Below are 20,186 nucleotides of genomic sequence, written 5' to 3' on the forward strand. Positions count from 1 at the left end.
CATGATTAGGTTCCATCACTTCATTTTATTTTTGATTTCTAGGGATTGTTCTTTTCTTCTTAGTTTTGTTTCACAGTGATACATGATTCCAAACTCAAAGCTGCAAAATGGAGAGGTAAACTCCAGCTTCCAACCCTGTCCCCTCTGCCCTGTTTTCTCCATTACCCTTGGGCAACTGTTGTCTTTAAAACTGACTTCTTTGTGGCCCTCTCTATCCCCTTACCCTGACTTATTTTCCTTTTATACATCTTATCACTTCCTGCTACTGTTAACCTTTTTTCACTACTAGAGTGTAAGCTTCATGACAGCAGGGACAAAAATAAATGTATTGATATTCCTCAGTTGCATGTAGGAAGGTTTGTGAGTATTCATTCAAAGGGAGGTTTGTGAGTATTTTTTTCCTTTTTGAGTATTTGAAGTTACCATAGTTTATTTTTAAAAATTTATATTATTAGTCAACAGTACTATTTCATATCAGCACATATGAATTATACCTTTGCAGCCATGTAAAGGTCACACAGGGCAGTGTGATCTGATGGGTGTAGAGGTGGTAAGGGATGAGAGACCCTGTGTTCTGAGCTGCACTCTGTTCCCGTAGATGGGTGATGTCTGAGCATGAAGACTCCCTGTGGCATCTGTGTCCGAGAGGCCCAGCTTCATGACATCTTGTTCAGCCACCCATGCAAGACCCAGGAGAGTGTCATGCAGGAGTGGGGATGCTCCAGCGTTAGAGTGAACTGGACTCGGGGTGCAGGCAGCTGTACTAGAAGGTGACACACATGTTCTTAAGTCACCACACTCTGCAGAGTAGTTCAGTAAAGCCCACAGTGTTTATGGCAAACTGGGGTTAGGAGAACAACACCCAAAACCTTTGTCAGTGACATGTGAAACGAACATGGTAAAAACAGTAGCACGGATTTTGCACATATTAAATGGTGGAGAAATACATACTCGTTGCAATAAGCATGACAGTTTACCTTGAAAAAACCTGATGTTGGCAGCCTGTGAGTTCAACTGGGTGCAGTGTTCCCTACTAGCTTATTGTTGCAAAATCACAACATAAGCAAATGGTAAATTTGTATTGTGATCAAATTGTTTCCTAATAGTCAAATTGGAACAATAAACGCTTTTAAGCAGGTGGTTTAGCAAAACTGGTTGTATTTTTCTCTTTTTTTCTTCAGATGATATGCCAATCGGAACTGCTGGCAGACGTGCTTCTAATGAGTTCTTGGTGTGTGGAGGGTATGTCTGCATGTATTTCACTAAACATTTTTTTCATATTTTTTGTGTGTTTGAGTGAAGTTACAGAATTCTATTCTTGATTCTAAAATTTATTTTGTTTCACAACGGTTTCTTTCTTTAAACATTTTTTAAAATTGTAAAAAAAAAAATGAAAAATTGCTGTCTTAACTATTTTTCAGTTTGAGTTCATAAACAGCATTAAGTTTATTCACAGTGTTGTACAATAGGTCTCCATATATGGTCTCCACGTGGATGTATGGTTGTACATTATGTTGTTGTATTTAGATCTTTAATCTGTTTTTAGGTGGTTTTTGTATGTGGCATGAGAGATGGGTCCAGTTTCAATTTTGGCTGGTGGATATCTAGTTTTCCCAGCACTATTTGCTGAAGAGACTCTCCTTTCTCCATTGAGTGATGTTGGCACCCTTGTCAAAGATCACTTATTCATAAATGCAAGAGTTTGTTTCTGAGTTCTCTGTTGGTCTATAGGTCTGTCTTTATGCCAGTGCCACACTGTTTTGACTACTGTAGCTTTGTAGTATGTTTTGAAATCAAGGAGTATGTGATCTCTCGGAATTCCCTGGTGGTTTAGTGCTTAGGACTTGGCACTTTCAGTGCCATGGACTTGGGTTCAATCCCTGATTTGGGAACTAAGATCCCTCAAGCCCATGCTGCTGCTGCTAAGTTGCTTCAGTCGTGTCCAACTCTGTGCAACCCCATAGATGGCAGCTCACCAGGCTCCCCTGTCCCTGGGATTCTCCAGGCAAGAACACTGGAGTGGGCTGCCATTTCCTTCTCCAGTGCATGAAAGTGAAAAGTGAAAGTGAAGTCGCTCAGTCATGTCTGACTCTTAGTGACCCCGTGGACTGCAGCCTACCAGGCTCCTCCGTCCATGGGATTTTCCACGCAGGAGTACCAGAGTGGGTTGCCATTGCCTTCTCCATCAAGCCCATGTGGCACAGCCTAAAATATAAATAAAAAGACTGAGACCTCCAATTTTATTATTTTCCATGATTATTCTGACTATTCAGGGTCCATGCAGAGTCCATATGAATTTTAGGATAGATTTTTTTTTCTATTTATATAAAAATAGCCATTGGGATTTTGATAGGGACAGCACTAATCTGTATAAAACACTTTGGGTATTACTGTTGACATCTCAATATTAAGTTTTCCAATCTATGAATATGAGGTGTCTTCTTTAATTACATTTAACAATGTTTTGTAGTTTTTATCATGCAAGTCTTTCATCTCCTTGGTTAGACTTATTTCTCAATTCTATTCTTTTTGATACTAGTATCAGTGAGATTGTTGTCTTAATTTCCTTTTTGGATTATTTGTTGTTAATATATGGAAAATACAACTGATTTTTCTGTTTGTTGCTTTTATATCGTGCAACTTTGCTGAGTTTACTAGTTCTGATGTCTTTTTTTTTCCCTTGTATGTGAAATCTTTAGTTTTCTACATTTACGATCATGCTGTCTGTGAAGAGATAATTTTATTTCTTCCTTTCCAGTTTGAATGTCTTTTATTTCTTTTTCTTGCCCAATTGCTCTGGCTAGGAATTCTATAGTGAATAGAATTGTTGAGAGAGGCCATTCTTAACTCATCCCTGATCATAGAGGAAAGGCTTTCTGTCTTTCACCATTAAATATGTTGTCAGCTGTGGGCTTTTCATATATACCTTTATTATTGTTGAGATAATTTCCTTTTATTCCTGTTTTATTTAGTAGTTTTTATCATGAAAGGGTGTTGGATGTTGACAAATGCTGCATCATTTATGACGATTGTGTGGTTTTTGTCCTTTGTTCTGTTAATTATGGTATACTGTAAATCCTGTTTGATCATAGTGTTTGATCCTTTTGACATAATCTTGAATTTAGTTTGCTAGTATTTTGTTGAGGATTTTCACTTCAGATTTCATCAGGGATATTCTGTAGTTTTCTTTTCCTATAGTATCTGTGTCTGGCTTTTGTACTAGGGTAATGCTGAACTCATGGGATGAGTTTGGAAGTGATCCCCCCTCTTCAATTTTTGGAGGAGTTTGAGTGTTGTTTGGTTAAGTCTTTAACTGCTAGAATCCACCAGTGAAGCCATATGGTCCTAGATTTTTCTCTTTTGGGAGGTTTTCAGTTAATGGTTCAGTCTCGTTACTAGTAATAGATCTATTTAGGTTTTCTTTCTTCGTGATCCAGTCTTGGTAGGTTGTGTATTTGTAGGATTTATCTGTATATTCTAGGTGGCATTAGTTATGACCTTTCTTTAATTTACGATTTTGAGTCTTTTCTCTTTTATCCTTAGTTAATATCACCAAGGGTTTATCAGTTTCATTGATTTTTTATTTAAATAACTAAATATATCATCTCTTTCTCTCTCTAATATTGTAACTAGGCAAAAGTGGGAGATTTTGTGGCTTCTTCAGAATTAAGGAAAGGCAAAAGAATGAAATCACTCATTCTTTCTTAAGGCCTAGGGCCCCCCCCCCGATGTTGTAGATTGCATTGAAGGTCATCTAAGGACATGCCATTTCTGAATTTGTGAAAAGCAAGGAAAGAAACCAGCTGTGCTGCACAGTGTGGATCTCACATGAGTTGTGTGCTGGGAGTCACACAGTATGTTTTTAGTCTTCATCAAAGTCCCAGTTCCTGAGAATGCTTACTGCACTCATAACTTTTGTAAACATTCCAGGCATCTCTGCTCTTGAATTTCCTGTTCTTTTACCCAGCATAGTTTCCTAGAAGCATTTTTCCTCTTGATCACATGAGAATGAGCCGCAGAAGGTAAGCAGCTGAAGCGGCGCTGTGCCGGCCGTGGGCCCTTCCTATTGCTGTAGAGGGGTGTGTGTCCCCTTCTGGCTGCACATCTTCCTCCTCAGTGTGTGTGTGCAAGCCAGGAGACTTCTTGAAATGACAGGTGTGATGTTTTCGGCTATATATATATATTTAAGATCATTTCTTGTTCGCATTCAGATGTGATCACTTGGCTTCTTCTAGAGTTTTCTCAATGTCACCAGTGGGTCGAGTGGAAGGAGAGTGGTTTCACTGGATTTCTTTCCTTTTTCATGACTCGTGTCTGCAGGCAGTGCCAGCCCTCCGTGTCCCCACACAGCGCAGCTGCCCCCATTCCCGTCCCCACGCAGGTGAGGAACTACCAGCGCATAGAGCAGAACCTCACCTCCACTGCTGGCTCCAGCACAAATCTACATGGCTCTCCACGGTAGGTGGGCACTCGCCCCTTTCCCAGTTCCTCCACCTGTCTTTTAAAGTCCTTTGTTAATGAAGGTTCGTCACTTTCCATAGCTGACTACTCTCTAACATGGGTATGTGCTGGAGGTGTAGAAAATTGAATAATGATGAATGTTTTTGTAGTGGATCCATTTAAATGATGTTTAAGCTTGGCTGGGTAATTCATATAGTGTGATACGGTGCTGGTGGTAAAGAACCCACCTGCCAATGCAGGGGGAGAAGGAAATGGCAACCCACTCCAGTATTCTTGCCTGGAGAATCCCAGGGACAGAAGAGCCTGATGGGCTGATGTCTGTGGGGTTGCACAGAGTCGGACACGACTGAAGTGACTTAGCAGCAGCAGCAGCCAACGCAGGAGACTCACGAGATGCGGGTTTGATCCCTGGGTCGGAAAGATCCCCTGGAGAAGGGCATGGCAACCCACTCCAGTATTCTTGCCTGGAAAATCACATGGACAGAGGAGTCTGACGGGCTACAGTCCATGGGGTTGCAAAAGTGACTGAAATGACTTAGCATGCATGCCCACATGCATGATACATTCATATTTGAATTAAGGAACTCTGGAAGGATACATTAGAAATGAACATAGCAGTAACCTTTTAAGTAGGACTGAGGAAGTGTTGGAAATTAAGTGGAGGGATCCAAGGTGGGAGGGAGACCTCACTCTGTAATTTCACACACTTGATGTCTGTTCCATACAACTTGCTCCATACTTTAAAAAATCTACTGCACGGCATACTGTTTGGAAGCTTTAGGAAAAAAGACGGAAATAAAATCCTGGAAGCTGCCAGCAAGGGAGTAATTGTATTTCTCCCCAGATCTGCAGCGGTACGAAGGTCTAACACCAGCCCTCTGGGCTTCCTCCGTCCGGGATCTTGCTCCCCAGCACCGGCAGATGCGGTTCCGGCCATAGGACGAAGACTCTCCACTGGCTCTTCCAGGCCTTACTCACCTTCCCCTCTGGGTAAGAAGAATACGTGGCAGTTGTTTCCCTCCTTTTTCATGATGACACCTGTGACACGACAGTCCCTTAGGAGCCCAGCTGTTGGTGGCCTTGAGTCCCAGCTGATAGGGAGCCATGTCCCTCCCTCCAACCCTCCACTGCTCCAACTCCTTCTTGAGGGTCTGTAAATCCATTTGGAGCACTGTTGGAAATATGATAGTATCCATGGGTCTTATGGATAAAAAGCATCTCTAAACACAAAATCAGATACCCTAGGTTAAAGCATATATAATGCCTGCCCTGCTTTGGCACTAGGATTTAAGAGAGTTACAAGGCAGTGGTATACGTAACTGTGCCAGGCTGTGTCCACCAGGGGCCCTCGTGCTGCAGCGGGGCAGGGGCAGTAGCTCCTCCTGCCTCTCCTGGTCACCACGTACAGCACCAGGGCGAGCTCGGAAACCACTCCCAGGGCACCCTGGGAGGCCATAGAACAGCAAATCCCAACCCAACAGAAAGACCCCAAACCACATTTTCAGGAAAACAGAGACAGAGAAAAGGCTCCAACTTGAGAACACACATCGGAGTGGCCAGAGCAACTGAGATTGCAGAGTCTGAGAGAGACAGCCACCCAGCAGAAATGTGGGGGGAGCAGGACAGGGAGGGCCAGCATACACAGACACAGATACTTCCAAGACGAGGGCTGGCATCCCCTGTCACAGCTGCTGGAGGAAACCGAGAGGGCATGAGGAGACGCCTCAGCAGGAGGGAGAGCAAGAGACTGTGGCAGTGCCCAGGGGCCCCAGTCACAGAACAGAACCCTAGTGACATTTTGTCAAAATGTTACATCACCACTTGCCCTGTTGCAATGGTTTTGAAAGTATTTTTAGCTGAAAAATATTCTTCAAATAAAACCATGGCCCTTCCTCATCCCCTCTGTAACCCTTGGGCTCTCTCCCAGTTCCAGGGGCAAGGCCCAGCCACACTTAGTCAGTGCCTCTTCTTTTTGGTGGACACGTGTCTCTCATCTGCCGAAGCTCCCTGAAGTCTTCCCCGGCTGTCCCTCTCGTTAGTTTGGCTTCCCAGAGGTAGATGCAGAGAACGTTCCAGAGAGTGCATGGGAAGACCCTGCTGGAGATCAGGGAGGAAGCAGGAGCGGTGGGTGCCCTTCAGACCACCTATCAGCCTGACCCCCAAGGGTGGGGGAGGGAGGAGGAGTGGGCAGGAGTTCTGGTGGTAGTGAGTCCTGAGAAGATGTCACCCAGGCTGAAGGAGCATCCCCAGGCACCATGCCATCCAGATCTCTGACCCGTGCAGTCACAGCTGGCGCAGCATGGGAGCGACCTTGGCAGGAACATGGTGGGTAGAGGGCCAGCCGCTGGGACCCGGCAGCTCCATGGGCTGGACCCTCGGGACCAGCTCTTCACATTCTTTGTCATGAAGGCATGCCCTGTGGTATCGAGGGTGTGCCCGGCTCTCTCCCGGGACTCTGTTCTCCAGGCAGGCCCAGTGGGGCTCTACAGTCTCAGTGAGCCCAGCACCCAGCATGCGGGCCACTTAGCATGCACAAGCTGAACTACATCTTTGCTAATTAAATTCTGTCAGCTGTAATATACAGGCTGTGCACCTGTTGCCTGTTCCATCCTTAACTAGTTCTGAGCCATTTCTCCATCCTTTCCCATTCTCTCAGTGGGCACCATTCCTGAGCAGTTCCGTCAGTGCTGCTGCGGGCATCTTCAGGGCCACGAATCCAGGAGTAGGAACTCATCAGGTAGGCGATGTCTGCACAGTGTTCATAGTTTAAGTCTCGTTGTGAGTGAATTCAAGTTAGATTTTTCCAGTCTTAGCAAACCAATAGAATTTATATGAGATATTTTCTTTGCTCTCCTGTCTTGGTCTAATGTCTTCTAGTGCATCATTGCTGATTGATTGTCTCCTGGGTATATGATTCTTTCATGAAACCAAGTCTTAGGAATTAATGACTTGGCTAAATTCTGGTTGTCATACAGACAATGAAAATCAATCTAGAAAATGAAATCTCATTACTTTGATTAATATTGGTTTTAATAAGAGCTACCAGTTAGCATCATATAAAAAAGAAATGTGGATCTTTATTTGCTTTATTATGTAAAATATATATGTCTGAAAAGATATGTGTAAATCACACTCTGATAAGTCAAATCTTACATGTGCATTTGAGGAACTAGGAAGTTAAAGGAATGCTCCATTACTTAGAACTCTTTTCTTGGTTTAGTGTTGCAGATTTTGTGTTCCCTTAATAATAGAGCTCAAATAACTTTCTCCAGATCATAACATTTTGTCACTATTTATTGGTACATGTGTATATGTATACACACATGTATGGCAGAATGTGGGTCTAAAAACTAAAATACTAGATTTAGGATGAAATTAAGCTAAGAGTGGTCAGCAGCAGGATCTTATATTTACTGGTGTCTGTTTTGGGGAAGATAATGGTTATCAGCCACCAAGAAGGTTTATATGTCTTTAATGTTGTTGGTGGTGGTTTGGCTTGCAAGAAGCTCCAAGAAATTTGTAACTGGAGCTCTCGGCTTATGGAAGTTAGGTCAGTAGCAGCAGGGTTTGGAGGAGAGTTCCCAGATCATAGCCAACCATTCTTTGAGACCTTGTCTCCCAGTGTCCCCCTGAGAGTCAGGAAGTCTGTCAATGATTGGTATTCTCTTTGTAGAGAAGATGGATATTTTAGGTTTCAAATGAATTTCATGAAACTGACAAATATCCATATGCTTGTTATTTTTAGACAAAAAAACAATCCAGGAAAAGTATATTATCTTTCTAATTTTCTTGCCAACATTCTTTTCTTGAATAAGGAGTTTTTCTCTAGGTTAGCTTGAGTTTCTTTTAGTTGCTACATGAGAAGAGAGAATAATTTCATTGATGATACACATGTGTGTCTTCACATGAAGAGTAGAAACCATCTTGTTCAGTGTAGATTTGTGTTGCCTTCATTAGCTTTAGCCATTTACTCTTTAATTTTCTTCGTTGGTAATTAGACATTGCATTAATTGAGTTATGTGCTTGCTGTTGATAAAAACAGCTGATAGACCCACAGTCATTAACTTCTGTCTCCTGGGACACCAACAGCAATGCCCTTGTCACTGTTTTGTAAAGGAGCCAAAAAATTGTGTCTTGCCAGGTAAACAATTTTTAGAATATCTCATGGAAAACAAGACATTCATTAGAATTCTCATTTGAGAGGTGTCTTCTTGACTCCCCATTTCTGCTCTGTGCTTGTTCTCTTCGGGTTAACGTTGCTTCTGTCTCCTTGGCAGGTTCTCCCGTGCCGCAGGCCCAGTCACCACAGCCTGTCCTGTTGGGCGCTCGACTGCAGAGCGCTCCCACCCTCACCGACATCTACCAGAACAAGCAGAAGCTCAGAAAACAGCACTCTGACCCCGTGTGCCCATCCCAGGCCGGGGCAGGCTACAGCTGCTCCCCCCAGCCCAGCCGGCCTGGCAGCCTCGGGACCTCCCCCACCAAGCACAGCGGGTCCTCCCCGCGGAGCTCGGACTGGCTTTTCAGAACTCCGTTACCAACCATCATTGGCTCTCCTACTAAGGTGTGTGTACTCAGCCCTCATGTGGGTGTTATGCCTTGGCTAAATGAACATTTCTTAACTGGGCACTGTATTCTGGATGGTCAGTTGGATCCAGTAGCAGACCACAAGAGAAATTGTAATAGAGAAGTTGATTACTCCCAGATCCTGGGAGAAGCACCGAGGAGCCACATAGGGAAGTTGAGTCAGAGCGCAGACAAAGACAGGACCTGGGCACACGCCTCTATTAGGTCTGCGGGTAGAGTGCTGTGGGGTTCTGGCCTAAGGCTGGATGGGTCATTCCAAACCAAAGAGCAGGGTTCTGGTAAGTTCTATGAGAATCTTGTCTTGAGGGGTGCATAGTGGGAGGGCCCCAGGAGACAGGAAGGTCACCAGGCCTGTCAGGGAAGTCTGATCTGGAACTTACTCACTCTTGACTCTCTGGGCTGCTGTCTAGGGCGTGCGCTTGTACAGGGAGCTAGTGTCAATGTAATGTCCCTTCAGTCGGCTTAGCAGTAGCTTAACTGAGTTCTTAGGAGTAGAAAGCCAGGTCATGAGCTAGTCTAACAGATACTTGTGGAAAGCATTCAGGGGAGAACAACTCCAGTTAATCAGCACCTGCTGTGTGCCAGGCCGAGTGTGAGTCCTGTACTTGCTGCGTGCTTTACATTCGTTATCCTGTTTACCATGGAGAAAGGAAGCAGGCTTAGCATAAATGAACTGTCAGGGTCACAGAGACTGGATGTAGAGGAGCCAGATTTGAATCCAGGCTTGCCACAGTCTGGAGTCTCTGCTCCAGCCTCTGCACCGCGAGCCTGGTGACTCTGAATGGAATTACTCCATATGTTGGAGTAATTCGCTTATGTGTTTTTCTTTAGACCACGGCTCCTTTCAAAATTCCCAAAACGCAAGCATCTTCCAACCTTCTCGCCTTGGCCACTCGCCATGGGCCTTCCGAGGGGCAGCCGAAAGATGGGAACAACCCAAGGAAATGCACTCACTGTGTCCTGGTTCAAGGAGGGGAGAGGCAGAAGTCCGAGCATCAGGTCAAGGCAGCGTTTGGCAGGTAAACAAGGCCATTTCCTTCCAGCCTCAAACTTCAAGACTGTAGCAGAGCCTCTGTTTCTACCATAAAACAACCAGACCAAACCAGCAGCTGCTCTATGCCAGTGGTTAGTGATATTGTGTACAGTTAGTGACTCTGTAAACGTAGCATCTCAGAAAACCAAGATGCTTCCTGCACCTGTGTGAATCAGAGCTCATCCTAAGTTTCCTGGGGGTCTGTTTCTACTTTCTGTTTTTCTGGTTATGAAGTTAATCTCTGCCTTGAATTGTTTGGTATCTATTTTTGTCTCCTTGCTCTTTGACTTCCCATTAATCCTTTTATGGCTTGGCTTAAGTCACCCTTGTTGTTGATATGTCCGGATTTTTTAAAAGTATACATTTACACTATTATTTTTCTTTTTAGGTCCATCAGTACTGGGAAATTATCAGATCAACAAGTAAAAACACCTTGTGGTGGACATCAGGGCAGCATGGACAGTTTAAATACAGAACGACCAATGGATACAGGTAAGAAAAATCCGGTTTCCTTTAGGCATGTAATTTGTTAGTTTCCTCTTGCTGCTGTGACAGATTACCACAAGTATATTAGTTTACGGTTCTCAAGGTCTCACTGGGCTGAAGTTAGGGTGTGGGCAGGGCTGTGTTCACTCTGGAATCTCTGGGGAGACTGCATTCCTTGCCTTTCCAGCTTCTAGGGATCACCTGCTCCCCTTGGCTCATGGCCCCTTCCATCTGGAAAGCCAGCCATGGCCAGTCTAGACTCAGACCTTCTGCCTGCTTGTTATCCATTTGAAGGCCCCTTGTGATTGCATTGGACCCACTGGATAATCTCTTTAAGGCCAGCTGATTAGCAACCCTAGTTCCATCTGCAACTTTAATTCCTCTTTGCCATGTAATGTAGGTATTTACAGGTTCCGAGGGTCAGGACGTGAGCGTCTCTGGCTTGGATGTGGGGGTAACATTCTGCCTGTCTACTCCTCTTGACTGTTGATGAACCTGCTGACCCACATCTCTTCATCCAGCCTCTGTCATCTCATCTGATTTCTTAGGAGCCTGCCAAGACAGCGACTTGTGCAGTGTCTGGATGATAAGCAGCCGATGAATTAGAAGGAGTTCTGACCAAGATTGTTTTTTATCAGTAGGATAACACTGGCCAAAGTTACCTTAAACACATATGTGTTCTTCAGCATTTCTTATGTAGCAGGCCTATCCTATAGAGAGCCATGGGTCACTGAGATCCCTGGCTCTTTCAGTTGTCCCAGAGACCTTTATGTCCATGGACCCATGCCAAGATTACTTTGGACTGCTTGTCAAAAAAATGAAATCAAAGGGCTGGTTCCATGCCCTAAACCAGACTTGTTCAACTGAGCTTTCTGGAAATGGATTTTAGGAATCTGTGTCTCTAGCAAACTCCCCGTGTGATTATTATGCACACTTAAATTTGAGAATCACTGTTGTAACCTTTGTTCTTGTTTTCTCTATAATTCTTTTATTGGCTCTCCCATGAAACTCCAAAGCAGGGAATGTCTAGACCAGTAAATATCTTGAGTATGGTTTGTGGTTTTTGTACAACAGGACTTCACTTTTCACTCCACTTTCATCTGGCATGGTTTCTAAAGAGAAGTCTGATGTAAGTCTCAACCTTGTTCCTCTGATGTAATAGATGAGATGTTCTCTCCCTGCCGCCACCACCCACCGCCCAACACACACACAGTTTGGCTTCTTACAGGAATTTTTCTTTGATTCTCTGCTGTTTGAATATGCAGTGCCTAGGTATAGATTTTTTTTTTTTACTTCTGACCACTTGGTGTTCTTGAGGTTTCCTGGACCTGTGGTTTGATTCTGCATTTGTTTGGGAAATTACTTGGGTCTTTACTATTGATACGTCAGGTATTTCTTTCGTTTCTTTCTTTCTCCTTCTGATATTCCCATTGCATGTATATTATACCTTTGTGGTTGTCCCACAGTTCTTGGACATTCTGGGGGTTTTGTTTTGGTTCTTCTTTCTCTTTGCTTTCCAGTTTTGGAAGTTCCTACTGACGTACCTTCAGGCTAGCTGATTCTCTTCTCCACCATGTCCTGTCCGTTGATGAGCTCATCAGACACATTACTCATTTCTCTTCTCTGCCACATCCTATCTGTTGATGAGCTTGCCTTTTAATTTTTTGTTGAAAGCCAGACATGATATACTAGATATAAAGAATCAAGTCAAATAGTGTGAGGTCTTTTTAAATTTTTTTTGCCACAAGTGAGGCTGTGTGTAGGGTTTGCTGTAGCTGTAGGTAGCAGGGTAAACTTTTCTCTTGTGTCTTTGCTTTTGTCTTCCTTTTCTTGAAGTCTCCCTAGATACTGCTATCTCATGCCTAACTCTGCGTTTTCTTCTAAGAAACTATAAGCTATAAGACAGCTTAGCTCTTAAGTTTCTCCACATCCTCAACATTTGTTATTTGTGGTTTTTTGAGGATGACCGTCCTGACAGGTATGAGGTGGTGTCTCACTGTGGTTTTTACTTGCATTTCGCTGATGATTAGTGATGTTGAACATCTTTTCATGTACCTATTGATCATATTTTTTTGTAAAGTAACTTCTCAGATCCTCTGCCCATTATTTAATCATGTTTTTTTCCTTACATTTTTATTTCCAGTTCTTAGTTTCCACATTTTCAAATTATTCTCAGCTGTGACTGCAGTTCACATATTTTAGAAGTGCACAGAAACCTGACTTCTAGGCTTTGGTGAAAGGAAGATTTCACAGCTGTGAAGAGATTACTGTAAAATATTTTTCATGGAGCTCTAAATTGAATTCTCTGTTTTTAAGAGTAATAAGTGCTTATTGTAAAAAACCAAAAATCTAATGTAACAGTGAAGTCTCTCTGTAACCCTGCCCTCTGGAATATAGCACGCGTGGTGAACTTCTTTCAGCCCCTGCAGGAGCCTGTGGTGTTGCCCTGGCCCCTCCTATAGGAGCAGCAGCAAGTCCCAGGGCTGTGATGTTCACAGTGGGGTCTCCCCCACACAGGGCCACAGCCACCACGTGTGCCCACACGGGCCTTCGGATAAGAACCACCTCAGGTGAGGATTGACTTAGTTCTGCCTTGGGCTCTTGTTTGGGGTGCAAGTTCTGAAAATGCCTTCATGGTGTGATATAATTTCCAGTGACGTGGAGATAACAATCTTCTTTACCTGAAAGGGTTATAAAAAGTAAATGAGGGGACTTCCCTGGTGGCCCAGTGGTTCAAACTCCACCTTCCACTCCAGAGAGCACCGGTTCCATCCCTGGTCAGGGACCTAAGGTCCCTCATACCACGCAGGGCGGCTGAAGAAAAGAGAGAAAGAAAATAACAGTTTATACCTATTAACTAAGCCAACATTTAAATAGTATAACCCAGTGCTATGGAGGCTTAATGGGAACTGTGTGCTCACTTTTGGCTGCTTTAGAAAACAGCATGATGATTCTTAGAGCTGTAGAAGTGTGTATAGTAATATTTGACCTGTGGTAACTGCATTCTGTTTATAAGACCACTCACAGCAAAACGGCCTTATAAAGTATTTATCACACATAAATAACTCACAAGAAGGCAAGATCTCATCACAGTGTTGTTCGTGGCATTAGAAATCAGAACTGGTGTAAGTGCCTCCAGACCAGCACTTGGGTAGAGTTTTAGTGATGTACCACCTATGGCTGAGTTTTCTCACCTGAGGACTGCGGCATAGCAGGGGAGAAAGGCGTACGCTAGAGTTTGTCTAAAACAATTTAAAAGCAGCTGTGATGAGTCTGTGAAGGATGCCTACAGCTGAGGAATGAAGGTGAGCGTGGGAAGATAGAGGCTGTTCTTGGGCTGGGGTGGGAGGTTTCTTTTACTGTTTGCCATCCTGCCTGGTGATCACTGGGTGCTAATCACCGAGTGCTGTCCATGTCCTCTCTCCACAGGGGGCTCTAGCGGCTCCGGGGGCTCTCTGTGCTCCATCGGCAGCCGTGTGTGTGGGGGTTCCCCGCCTGGGCTGTGCTCGGGGTCTCCGCCTCTGGGAGCAGAAGCGGCCCCCAGCCTGAGACATGTGCCTTGTGGTGCTTCACCCCCTAGCCTGGAGGGTCTCGTCACCTTTGAAGCCCCTGAACTGCCGGAGGAAACGCTGATGGAGGTGGGAAGAGACCCTACGATGTGTCCTTTAAGGCTACAGTGAGGAGAGAATTGATGATGAGAGGGCAGAATCCGAGAGCAAGTCCCAGTGGTTCTCCCCGTGAACTTTTCTATCTGAAACCTTGGTGGTGTGTTTTTAGAATTATGTTGACAGTGGCACTCATTCACAACGAGCTTTGGTTCACAGGAAGTGACAGATACAGATTTTGTATTCTTAATTCTTTTATCTGAAGTTAATTTACTACTTATGGTGGTGATGATTTAGTCGCTAAGTTGTGTCTGACTCTTGCAAACCCATGGACTGTAGCCCGCTGGGCGCCTCTGTCCATGGGATTCTCCAGGCCAGAATACTGGAGTGGGCTGCCATTCCCTTCTCCAGGAGATCTTCCCAACCCAGGGATCGAACCTGGGTCTCCTGCCTTGCAGGCAGATTCTTTACTGAGTGAGCTACGAGGGAATCCCTTTTACTTATAGGACTTTAAAACATAATCTTTTCCCTAAAGCCATAACTTTTTATTCTCAAAGTTTACCTTACCTTACAAGATAAAAATGATACGCTTAAACTTAAGTTTTGAAAAAGTAAATTATAATGCCAACTGAGTCAGTAACGCTGAGAAATACAGCTTCCCAGCAGATTGGATAGTCACGTCCCTCCATGGAGTGGGTTCTCCAGGGAAAAACACATCATAATGTGCAGTGTACTGAGCACACATCCAGAACAGAGGTTAATGTTACGATTCCAAAGCCTGTGCCAGCTAACTCCTCAGTGTCGACTCTAGGCCATCTTCCCGTGGACTGCATCTGACCTCAGTCAGTGCAGATCACCCTGCACTTCAAATTAAAATGACCCATTCTCCAGACCATCAAAGGCACTAAGTGTCTGTGCTGGACCCCTAGGATTTCTGTTGTGTGTGGAGGAGAATTAAGTATCTCACATAAAAGTTATAAAATATTGCATGCAAAATTTTAGTAGTGATTCTGTGTAATAAGCTGTAATTTTGAAAATATGTATAATGTAAATTATGTTCTAGTAAATGTTGGAACATACAGTCCAATCTGCTGTTGCAGAGCAGGGAGACTCTCAAAAGTTGGTTCGTTTATTCTCCTGTCTCAAGGACGCTGGTTTTCATCCCTTTTAACCATGGAAGTAGAGTGAGAAACTTAGTCTTATTTGAGATTTCAAAATACATTGCTAGCTAAAAACAAATCTCAAAACAGCATTAATTTTAGAATACCAATATTTAATGCATTGCTATTACGTCTGTCTGTACTTCACTCTAACTAAGTGAAAAGATCATGAAATTTAAAAGTTTTATTATTAGGAACCACTGTTAACTGAGGAACCACCAGAAATTTAAATAAAGTATCTCTGAAATTTTAAGCCAGTAGAATTCATGAAACTATTGAGAAGTGTAGTTTCAAGTCCAGAATATGCTGAAGTTCTTATATCTCAGTATCTGTTTGGTCATGTTTCTGTCTCATGTACATTGATTTAGTTCTGTGTTTCATTTTTTCCTGTGAAAGCACAGTGGCCTCATATCTTTGAGGCTGAATGTTGTGGTTGCTCTCATACATGCCACAGAAACACATGACACACCTTTGATTTCATTTGTGTTTATCTTCTCACTAGTTTTCTGGAATTTAGAAATTTCAGCCTCCTTTGATCATTCTGATATTGATACATATAAAAAAATATTAGCAGTGGCCATGGTTGGTATACAGAAATGAGTATGCACCTCCTTAACCTTCAAGTTTCTAAGACAAGTTGGCTTTGCCTTAGCAAGAACATGCAGACACCTTACGCCACCTGAACTCAATGCTGCTGTTCACGGAGTGTGTGCTGGACCTGACAGCTGTGCGCGGGGGGAGCCCGGAGCTCTGCGCATCGGCCGTCTCCGTGTACCAGATCCAGGAGAGTGCGGTGGTGGACCAGATCAGCCAGCTGAGCAAGGACTGGGGGTAGGTGCCCCCTGCTGTCCATCTCCTCCCTTCCTGCCCTCCATATACTGGTGTCCACGCTGGAGGCCTTGCCACCCACTGCAGGTCACGTCCGGTTAGCAAAAATGTCAAGGAGTCTCTGAGTTATTTCAGTGCTCAATTTCGCTCTGTGAGCCAAGACTGGAGGTTCTACAGCCTTGATTTTAAAGATACTTGATTATAAAGAGATGGTACTCTTATCTGAGTGTGCCCCTAATGTTAAAAGTACACTTTTTTCCGCGCCGACCCTTCTCCTTTCAGGAGTCCTTTGTGCACTAAGAGTGTCAAGGCGGGTTGAGATGGGGCCTGGCCTGTTGGTTCCTAGGCTAACACTGTGCTTGCTGTCTCTGGGCCAGGCGAGTAGAGCAGCTCGTGTTGCACATGAAAGCTGCACAACTCCTAGCAGCCTCTCTGCATCTCGCCAAAGAGCAGATCAAATCCGGGAAGCTGAGCCCATCCTCGGGCGTGAAGCAAGGTAGGCTGGGGCATGATGAGCTCCTGGGAGCCCAGCAGTCCTCTCCCCTTGCACTGAGAAAGGGGTTTTTGATGAGGGGTCATTGTGTTATTAAGTATTCTTCAATGGGAAAAGATGCTGGCTTCTCTGTTTTTATTTTTTTTTTTATTTTTTTTATTTTTTTAAATTTTTTTATTAGTTGGAGGCTAATTACTTCACAACATTTCAGTGGGTTTTGTCATACATTGATATGAATCAGCCATAGATTTACACTTATTATAGAGCAATCAGGTGCTTTGTTGCCAATCCTCTCTTGACTGAGAGGACATAGGAAAGAATGATTTCCAGGCACTTTTCTCAGTGATCATTTTTTGTCGCTTTCCTTAAGTTAGCAGGAAAGCTGCATGTCACCATGACTCTGTTTATGAAAGAAAACTGAATTCTTATTTCAACTTTTTTCCAGTTGTCAAAAATCTGAATGAACGATATAAATTCTGCATTAGCATGTGCAAGAAATTGACAGAAAAGCTGAATCGCTTCTTTTCTGACAAACAGAGATTTATTGATGAAATCAACAGCGTAACTGCAGAGAAACTCATCTATAACTGTGCTGTAGAAATGGTAACCCTTTTTAAAGTGTAATATTGTACAGTAATAGTTGTGGTGTTTAAGAGCATCTTTTTTTTTCCATTTATTTTTATTAGTTGGAGGTTAATTACTTTACAATATTGTAGTGGTTTTTGCCATACATTGACATGAATCAGCCATGGATTTACATGTGTTCCCCTTCCCGATCCCCCCTCCCACCTCCCTCTCCATCCCATCCCTCTGGGTCTTCCCAGTGCACCAGCCCTGAGCACTTGTCTCATGCATCCAACCTGGGCTGGTGATCTGTTTCACCCTTGATAGTATACTTGTTTCAATGCTGTTCTCTCTGAACATCCCACCCTTGCCTTCTCTGACAGAGTCTAAAAGTCTGTTCTGTACATCTGTCTCTCTTTTTCTGTTTTGCATATAGGGTTATCATTACCATCTTTTTAAATTCCATATATATGCGTTAGTATACTGTATTGGTCTTTATCTTTCTGGCTTACTTCACTCTGTATAATGGGCTCCAGTTTCATCCATCTCATTAGAACTGATTCAAATGAATTCTTTTTAGTGGCTGAGTAATATTCCATAGTGTATATGTACCACAACTTCCTTATCCATTCTAAGAGCGTCTTTTGAATTGCAAACCTGCTTGACATCATCCTTTTAAACAGAGTTAAAGCCCCACCACTCCCATGTCCCAGGTGTCATGGTACCTTTTCCTGAAGGAGTATTTGGACTGAATTAACATGCAGCAAGGAGAAGGCAATGGCACCCCACTCCAGTACTCTTGCCTGGAAAATCCCATGGACAGAGGAGCCTGGTAGGCTACAGTCCATGGGGTCGCGAAGAGTCAGACACGACTGAGCGACTTCACTTTCACTTTTCACTTTCATGCACTGGAGAAGGAAATGGCAGCCCACTCCAGTACTCTTGCCTGGAGAATCCCAGGGACGGGAGCCTGATGGGCTGCCGTCTATGGGGTCACACAGAATTGGATACGACTGACGTGACTTAGCAGTAGCAGCAACATGCAGCAAACATAAGCTGTGTTGGTTACCACATTTGGTGTTAATAAAAGTTTACCATAACACTTAAAAATTGCTAACATTAGGCATGATCTAATCTTTTGATAGTTTGTACCTAAAAGCTTTTGCTGGATCTGTTTCTTCATTTCCCATTGTTTAAGAAATTTGGCTTAAAATGTTAGAAAAGAATTCTGCTCTTTTACCCTATCTGCAAAAATTCATGTGCTCAGATTCCATGACTGACCTCAGTATAGACAAGAAGTTTAACCTACTTTGCCAAATATCTGGTTATATTCGTAGAAATAATTTGTTTTCTGTGTCTTGAGGAAAATTGCCTGAGGTAAGCATGAGATTAGGGGCTGTTAAAGAAGTAATTCAGTGGGGAAGAATTTAATTATTGACCAACCTTATGATTTTTACCATACTAACACAATTGACCTTCTTTCTTGGCCCCAGATTTGCTTGAACTCTGAAATTGTACTGTTATATTACCCCCTTGGCATTTTTTTGAAAGCCATCATAATAAAAAGTCATATGAAAATAATTTTGGAATATAAGCTATTGATGATAATAATATACATTATATTACTACAAATTGGACATGAATAATATTATGCACTGTATTGTTTTGTACCAGATTAAGACTTCGTAGGACAGATTTTCTCTTAAAATTTGTGCCAGGACTGATGTCCTGTTGTGAGGAGTGACAGTGCTGCTGTTTCTGCTGATGACAGGGCCACATGCCTACAACAAATCTCTCCTGGGCCCTGGCTGCTGAGCAGCGTGGGGGCACTCACCTTACACGTAGTTCTTCCTTTCTCCCTCCGTTTCAGGACTTTGATTTTCCATATCCATTTTATTTATCTTATTGTAAGTGGCTTTACTTTTTGAAAGAGACAGCATACTGACAGGTAAATTAGCACACTGGATCCCTCACAGACTCAGAGATGAATGATTAAAAAGAAAATTAGGATGCTGTTAGGAAAACAAAATGCTCATAACCCTGTGAATGACACTGGGGAGGCCCTGCCCCCCTCTCCCACTGCCCAGATCACGCCTGCTTCTCTTGACTCGGCCTCAGTGTCACTTCCTGGGGGCTCTCCTCACCTTCCCCTCCCTGATAGTCTGGTTAGGTGCCCCTTGAGCGTAGTCCCCTGGGTACCATCCAGGGCTTCCTCCTGTGATACCGTGTGGCCCTTGGAGCACAGCCCACACCTTAGCTGGACTGTGAGCTCGCCTTCATCGTATGCCCACTGCCCGGTAAATTCAAGTGGTGCCCAGTAAATGTCTCTGAGTGAATAAATCCCACACACCAGGAAGTCCTTTAACTGAAAGAAGCAGCTGATAAATGGCTTTTAACATCATTTAATTATTTCATTGTAACAAAATCTGCTTTAATGAAATGCCAGGTTACTAGTATGGAAGTATATATTTAAACTTTTTATTGAAGTCAGAGATGAGTCAGTTTAGAAGTGTTAAACCTTAGGAGTTTTGAGTCTCTGAGTTCAAGAAGGTTATGTTTGAATGCAGAGTTAGTAACTCTTTTGTCAAGAAGCTTTTCCTTTATATCATTCACCCAGTAAGTTACATCATTTTGTCAAAATGTATTAATTTTAGAGAGACTCCGTTTAAAGCTGCATTGTGCACATGGATTCATATTTTCTTGGAAAAGCTGAGAACCTTCTTGTCTTTGTTCACTGGTTCCAGGTTCAAGCCGCAGCCTTGGATGAAATGTTTCAGCAGACTGAAGATATTGTTTATCGCTATCATAAGGCAGCCCTTCTTCTGGAGGGCTTAACTAAGATTCTTCAGGACCCGGCAGACATTGAAAACATCCACAGATGTGAGTTGACTTGGAAAGCAGTGTGTTTGCTGATTGCATCTCCTTGTCTTCTCCTGGAGCAGCAGGAAGACCCTGGGGTGTGCAATGAC

The 20,186-nt window shown here is 43.5% G+C and overlaps 1 protein-coding gene across 4 annotated transcripts in view; it reads left to right on the top strand.

The window, feature by feature from the left end:
* The window catches only part of ULK2 (unc-51 like autophagy activating kinase 2), a 56,886-nt gene that overhangs the window by 34,023 nt on the left and 2,677 nt on the right, over positions 1-20,186 (top strand). For all 4 annotated transcript variants that reach the window (XM_043903979.1, XM_043903978.1, XM_043903980.1 and 1 more), the window contains 13 exons: positions 1,182-1,242; positions 4,321-4,458; positions 5,306-5,451; positions 7,118-7,198; positions 8,739-9,025; positions 9,880-10,067; positions 10,470-10,573; positions 12,988-13,137; positions 13,997-14,205; positions 15,985-16,163; positions 16,538-16,656; positions 17,099-17,256; positions 19,962-20,097. In XM_043903979.1, coding sequence (XP_043759914.1) covers positions 1,182-1,242; positions 4,321-4,458; positions 5,306-5,451; positions 7,118-7,198; positions 8,739-9,025; positions 9,880-10,067; positions 10,470-10,573; positions 12,988-13,137; positions 13,997-14,205; positions 15,985-16,163; positions 16,538-16,656; positions 17,099-17,256; positions 19,962-20,097 — 1,956 coding nt within the window. The remainder of the gene's footprint in view (positions 1-1,181; positions 1,243-4,320; positions 4,459-5,305; positions 5,452-7,117; positions 7,199-8,738; positions 9,026-9,879; positions 10,068-10,469; positions 10,574-12,987; positions 13,138-13,996; positions 14,206-15,984; positions 16,164-16,537; positions 16,657-17,098; positions 17,257-19,961; positions 20,098-20,186) is intronic.

Source organism: Cervus elaphus, chromosome 5 (genome assembly GCF_910594005.1).
Source record: "Cervus elaphus chromosome 5, mCerEla1.1, whole genome shotgun sequence".
NCBI lineage: Eukaryota > Metazoa > Chordata > Mammalia > Artiodactyla > Cervidae > Cervus > Cervus elaphus.